Raw genomic sequence first — 6,304 nt, forward strand, 5'->3', positions numbered from 1 at the left:
ATTCTCGTGAGGGCTCTTCAGAACTGCTCCTGAGCAGCTGCAAACACAGAGATGCTCCGGAAGAGTGTCCAGCCCTGGGAGCTTTCTGGAGGGCAGAGCTGAGCACACAGAGGGTGGGATGGGGTCTATGAGCACTGAGAGGGAAAAGGCACAGGTGCAGAGAAACAGCTCTGCTCCTCTGTTGTGGGAGATGGGATCCAGACAGAGATTCCCTTCCAGCGTCTCCAGTGCAGACGCCTGCCTCTAAGCACGCCCTCCTTGTCTCCTCTCCCACTCAACAGCGTCCTCTGCCCTCAAGGCCGTGGGGTCTAAGGCATGAGTCATCTCCTCTGCAGCCAGATCTCCAGCAGAAGAGAGGTGCACCTCTCCCACAAGGTGCCCTTTTCCTGCTGCACAACAAAGGGGCTGAGAGCGACTGGCTGGCAGTGCCGACATCGGGAAGGTAGAACGCACACCTAGGTAAGGGGAAGGCTTTCCTGAGAGCCCGCCTGTCTCTCTCTCTCTCTCCGAGCCTCCTTTGGTAGAAGGAGCACGGTGAGGATCCTGGTTCCTCCATCTCTCGCGGCTGCTTTTGTCCCTGTTTTCATGGACGCTGGGGATAAAGGGCAGGGGGGATCCCCTGCAGTTCACATTCTGGTCCTGAGGGTCCTTCCATGGAGACGCCTTTACGGCAGTGAGATGCCCAACCCCGCTTCTAATGTCTGGAGCTGTGGCAATGCACTGTGTGAGGCTGGGGAATGAGCGCACTCTCTTTTAAGGGCACCCCACCTTCAGGGCACCTGACTGCCCCCCGGCATGTCCTGGCAGGCTGTGGGCAGTGCTGCAATACAGCACAGCTCTCCTGAAGGTCCTTCTGGTGGGTGACAGCTCCTGGTTTGCACGCCTGGGTCTGGAGCCTCTTCACACATCCCCCCCTGCCACTCTCTCCCCAGCAGGGCTGAGAAAGAGACAGCTCTTGGGAGATCTGCCCTCTGCAACTGGACTCCTCTGTTCTTAGCACAGTCCAGATTCATTTGCCAAATGAGCTCTGAGCGCAGTCGGCCTCTAGCTGAGAGAGGTGCAAGCACAGGGCAGCTGCGAGCGAGACCAATGACTGCACCCGCTCTCGAGTCTGCACCAGGTTACAGGGAGCTTATTTGGGCTTGAGTGACTCACCAGGGTTTACTCTGGCAGCTAAGGAGAAGCCAAGAATTTCTGTCACAGCAATGAACACAAGATGCAGCCATCTGAGAAGTAAAGGAGTCTCTACTTAGAGAGTCTATACTCACCTGCTCCCCCTCATGCCCTGCAGTACAGGCAGTGAAACTGCTGGACCTTCACCTCCTGAAAAATGCATGCTTTGGAGCTTGCATTTATACGCAAGCACTTCTTGGACTCTTATCCCACCCAGTGCTTGGAGGAGCACTGCATGTGGTGCATTGATGTGAGGACAGGCATGAAGGCCTCTGCAATGGGCCATGTCACCTCTGCCTCCTGCCTTTCCTTGCCTTGACAGAGAGCTGCTAGTGAGAGACTGAAATCTTTTAAAGAAGGAAGAGTAGGAGCATATGAATCCTGTCCTCTTGCCTCCAAGAAGCAGCTGGGCATGATCCTTATTTCACCTCTCATGGTGGTCAATATACCCACTGGACAACAAAACTAAGTACTCCTCCATCAGCTCAGGGCGTCCAGTCCCTGGAACAGGAACCAAATGGCTTTTTGCCATCTCTGGGTTAACACTACCGCAGAGCAGGGTGAAATCCTTTGAATCCATGGGCAGAGGACCCTGATCCTCATGGCGCACCTATTCAGCACAAAGTGGAGTTCAAGCTGGAGACCAGATGGAAGGTGCCCCAGAGAACTCGGAAGGCAATGTGGGAGTTTCTATGTCAAATGCAGTGGGTTTTGTTCAGACAAGTGTATCTGAGCTTGTCCTTTCCTCCTTGGGCAGTCACTCATCCCTGGAGGGACCAGATGTCCAACGGCAGCTCCGTCACTCAGTTCCTCCTCCTGGCATTCGCAGACACACGGGAGCTGCAGCTCTTGCACTTCTGGCTCTTCCTGGGCATCTACCTGGCTGCCCTCCTGGGCAACGGCCTCATCATCACCTCCATAACTGCCGACCACCACCTCCACACCCCCATGTACTTCTTCCTGCTCAACCTCTCCATAATCGACCTGGGCTGCATCTCCACCACGGTCCCCAAATCCATGGCCAATTCCCTCTGGGACACCACAGTTATTTCCTACTATAGATGCGCTGCCCAGGTCTTTTGGTTTCTCTTCTTTGTTTCTTCAGAATACTATCTTCTGACTGTCATGGCCTATGACCGCTATGTAGCCATCTGCAGACCCCTGCACTACGGGACCCTCCTGGACAGCCGAGCTTGCACCAAGATGGCGGCAGCTGCCTGGGGCGGTGGTTTCCTCAACGCGGTGCTGCACACTGCAAACACATTTTCAATTCCATTCTGCCAAGACAATGCTGTGGACCAGTTCTTCTGTGAAATCCCCCAGCTCCTCAAGCTCTCCTGCTCGGACTCCTATGTCAGGAAAGCTGGGTTTACTGTGGTTAGTCTTTGTGTAGCTTGTGGGTGTTTCCTGTTCCTTGTCCTGTCCTATGTGCAGATCTTTGTGGCCGTGCTGAGGATCCCTTCAGAGCAGGGACGCTGCAAAGCCTTTTCCACCTGCCTCCCTCACCTGGCCGTGGTCTCCCTGTTTGCCAGCTCTGCCATGTTTGCCTACCTGAAGCCCCCCTCCATCTCCTCCCCAGCTCTGAATCTGCTGGTGGCTGTTGTGTACTCGGTGGTGCCTCCAGCAGTGAACCCCCTCATCTACAGCATGAGGAGCCAGGATCTCCAAAAGGCACTAAAGAGACTGATCTCCTGTCCGCCAGGTATAAGCTGTCTTTCTCTCTTCACAGCCGCTTCCAAGTTTGTTTCAGGCCAGGCTTGGTGATATGGGTCTTCTGTGCTTAAACACTCCCTTTGTAAACAAGTGTTTGGAATCAGCACACTTCTCCAGAGGCAAGAACCTGGTCTGTCTGAGCCAGAGACCTTCTGTAAATGTGCCTAGCGCTGTGTCAGAGCTGGCCTTCCTAATAGCGTGTCTTTAATACAAGGGGTCTCCTCAGTCCAGTGCCTGAAGGCTGGGCTCTTCTTACTCTGCGTCACTGGGAAGGGGCCGGACAGCGGTGGCAGCAGATGCTGAGGTGCCCCAGGACCGGGACGTTTGTGCTGGCCTGGGGTGAGGGGCTGGTAAGGCAGTCAAGGGAGAGGTTGTTATCCGAGGGGGTAAAGGTGTGAAGCAGAGAGTGACTGGCCTCCATTTCCTCATGCCATTGGTGGCCTCCAGGCTTGGGGCTGGTGGGGTGGAAAACACCCTCTCTCTTCTACCCCAGGAGCGCCTGTGCCCGCGGGAGAGGCTCAGGCCTGGTGTCAGGACTGCGGGCCTCATTTCTAAGAAGGAAAGCTTTGCAACTGAAAACGAAGAAAACCCTTTCTTTGCCTGTGTGGGCCAGTTCTCTAAGGCAGGCAGGTGGGAGCTCCCCGAGAGAAATGGCAGGGTTGGGGAGGGAAGGAGCAAGGCTGTCCCTGCAGCCTCAGACCTCAAGGGACAGCTTCTCCTGCCAAAGCCAAACTCCTTAGGAGGCCCGCTGGATCAGTATCAACTGGAGAATGCTGCTGTCAGCTCTTCTCTACACTGAAAAGGAATACAATACACACATGAAAATAAAAAATCAGCAAGGAAGTGCCTTCAAGGCACCATGATGGAGAAATTCCAGAAACCCTCTCTGGGTGCTCAACCTGCTGAAGTGCCCGTACGCCAACGCACACACTATGGGGAATCAGCACGGTCCGTCAGAGATCTGTGGGTAGTTGCGGGGCTACAGTCTTACTGGGATCACGGAGACGTGGTGGGATGGCTGCCATGACTGGAGTGTGGCAACAGAGGGACAGAAGCTCTTTCAGAAGGACAGGCTGGGAAGGCGAGGAGGGGGAGTTGCTCCTTATGTGAAAGAGCAGCTGACGTGCCTATACGTCTGCCTGGGGATGGATGAAGATAAGGATATAGAAAATTATAGAGATATCACAGAATCATAGAATGGTTTAAGTTGGAAAGGACCTTGAAGATCATCGACTTCCAACCCCCCCTGCCATGGGCAGGGACACCTCCCACTAGACCAGGTTGCCCAAGGTCACATCCAGCCTGGCCTTGAACACCTCCAGGGATGGAGCAGCCACAACCTCTCTGGGCAACCTGTTCCAGTGCCTTACAACCCTCAGAGTGAAAAACTTCTTCCTAATGTTTAATCTAAACCTGCCCTCTTCCAGTTTATAGCCATTCCCCCTCGTCCTATCACTACACGCCCTTTTAAAAAGTCCTTCCTATTGCGTCTACTCTGCACTGAAAAATTAAAAACTGCAACCTTGAACATAGAAAGCCATATTTGAAATATTTCTCCATAGGTAAATTAGATGAAGTCTCTAATTAACTGTAGCAGAGTAGAAGAAAATTGCAAGAAGAGACATAGGTTGTTTGGGCTTTCTTCACTGTAATGACCTCATGGTGTATTTGCTGCTGTCCCAGAGGAGCTGCTGGAGACGAGAGCCCCTGGGAAGCTGCAGCTGGAGCCTGGGCAGAGGGTCCCTGGCACCTACACTGGCATCACACCCCCATGTCCATCCAACAGCCTCTGATACCAATTTTATCACCACTTCCCGTTGCAAACAGAGGCAGCACACAAAATCCCCCAGAGATCAGTACCTTAAAACAACACAAAACCAAGCAAGGAGGATAACACCACCAACATGCATCCCAACAAAGAGGAAGTCAGGCAAAAAAGCCAAGAAGCCTGTGTGGATGAACAAGGAGCTCCTGGAATATCTCAAACAGAAAGGAAGCCTACAGAGGGTAGAAGCAAAAACAGGTAGGCTCAAGGCAGTCTGGTGAAGTTCCCACTGACTGGAAATGGGGAAACATAACCCTCATTTTTAAAAAGGGAAAAAAGGAAGAGCCCGAGAACTACAGGCTGGTCAGTCTCACCTCAGTCTCCAACAAGGTCATGGAGCAGATCCTCCTGGAAGCTCTGCTAAGGCACATGGAAAAGAAGGACATGATTGGTGACAGTCAGCATGGCTTCACTGAGGGCAAATCGTGCCTGACAAATTTGGTGCCTTACTACGATGACATTACAGTGTTGGTGGATAAGGGGAGAGCAACAGACGTCATCTACCTGGACTTCTGCAAAGCATTTGACACTGTTCCACACGACACCCTTGTCTCTAAATTGGAGAGGCATGGATTTTATCAATGGACCACTTGGTAGATTAGGAACTGCCTGAACGGTCACACTCAAAGAGTTGCAGTCAACAGCTCGATGTCCATGTGGCGAGCAGTGACAAGTGGTGTTCCTATTGAGCATCTTTGTTGGTGACATAGACAGTGGGATTGAGTGCACCCTCAGCAAGTTGTCCGATGACACCAAGCCCTGTGGAGCAGTCGAGACGCTAGAGGGACAGGATGCCATCCGGAGGGACCTGGACAGGCTGGAGAGGTGGGCCTGTGCAAACCTCATGAAGTTCAAGAAGATCAAGTGCAAGGTCCTGCACATGGGTCATGGTAATCCCAAGCACAAATCCAGGCTGGGGAGAGAGAGGATTGAGAGCAGCCCTGAGGAGAAGGACCTGGAGGTGTTGGTTGATGAGAAGCTCAACATGAGCCGGCGATGTGCGCTCATAGCCCAGGTCAACTGCATCCTGGGCTGCATCAAAAGCAGTGTGGTCATCAGGGCGAGGGAGGGGATTCTACCCCTCTACTCCACTCTCACGAGACCCCCACCTGGAATATTGCACCCTGCTCTGGCACCCTCGACATAAGAAGGACATGGACCTGTTGGAGAGGGTCCTGAGGAGGGCTCCGAAGATGATCAGAGTGCTGGAGCACTTCTATGAAGATCGGGTGAGAGAGGGTGGGTTGTTCAGCCTGGTGAAGAGAAGGTTCTGGGGAGACCTTATAGCAGCTCTCCGGTATCTGAAGAGTACCTACAGGAAGGCTGGAGAGGGACTTTTTATGAGGGTATGTACTGATGGGATGAGGGGCAATGGCTTCAAAGTGGAAGAGGGGAGATTTGGAATAGTTAGTAGGAAAAAAATTTAACTGTGAGGGTGGTGAGACACTGGAACAAATATCCCAGAGAAGCTGTGGAGGCCCCATCCCTGGAGGTGTTCAAGGTTGGAGGGGGCTTTGAGCAACATGATCTCAGGGAAGGTGTCCCTGCCAGGGGCAGGGGGTTTGGAACTAGATGATCTTTAAGGTCCTTTCC

The 6,304-nt window shown here is 53.0% G+C and overlaps 1 protein-coding gene across 1 annotated transcript; it reads left to right on the top strand.

The window, feature by feature from the left end:
- Positions 1–1,953: 1,953 nt before the first annotated feature.
- LOC104284352 (olfactory receptor 14J1-like) lies at positions 1,954–4,679 on the top strand. The gene is made up of 2 exons (XM_009882674.1): positions 1,954–2,875; positions 4,570–4,679. Exons 1-2 carry the CDS (start codon positions 1,954–1,956, stop codon positions 4,677–4,679), a joined length of 1,032 nt encoding a protein of 343 aa, XP_009880976.1.
- The last annotated feature ends 1,625 nt before the right edge of the window (positions 4,680–6,304 follow it).

This window comes from Charadrius vociferus, unplaced genomic scaffold (genome assembly GCF_000708025.1).
Source record: "Charadrius vociferus isolate BGI_N301 unplaced genomic scaffold, ASM70802v2 scaffold204, whole genome shotgun sequence".
In the NCBI taxonomy this organism is placed as follows: Eukaryota; Metazoa; Chordata; class Aves; order Charadriiformes; family Charadriidae; genus Charadrius; species Charadrius vociferus.

What these genes read in the sequence shown, in the direction of transcription:
- LOC104284352 (XM_009882674.1), top strand. Translation starts at nt 1,954, where the DNA reads ATGTCCAACGGCAGCTCCGTCACTCAGTTCCTCCTCCTGGCATTCGCA. An exon ending in ACTGATCTCCTGTCCGCCAG is followed by an intron (nt 2,876 to 4,569) that starts GTATAAGCTGTC and finishes CTGCTGTCCCAG; the next exon opens with AGGAGCTGCTGGAGACGAGA.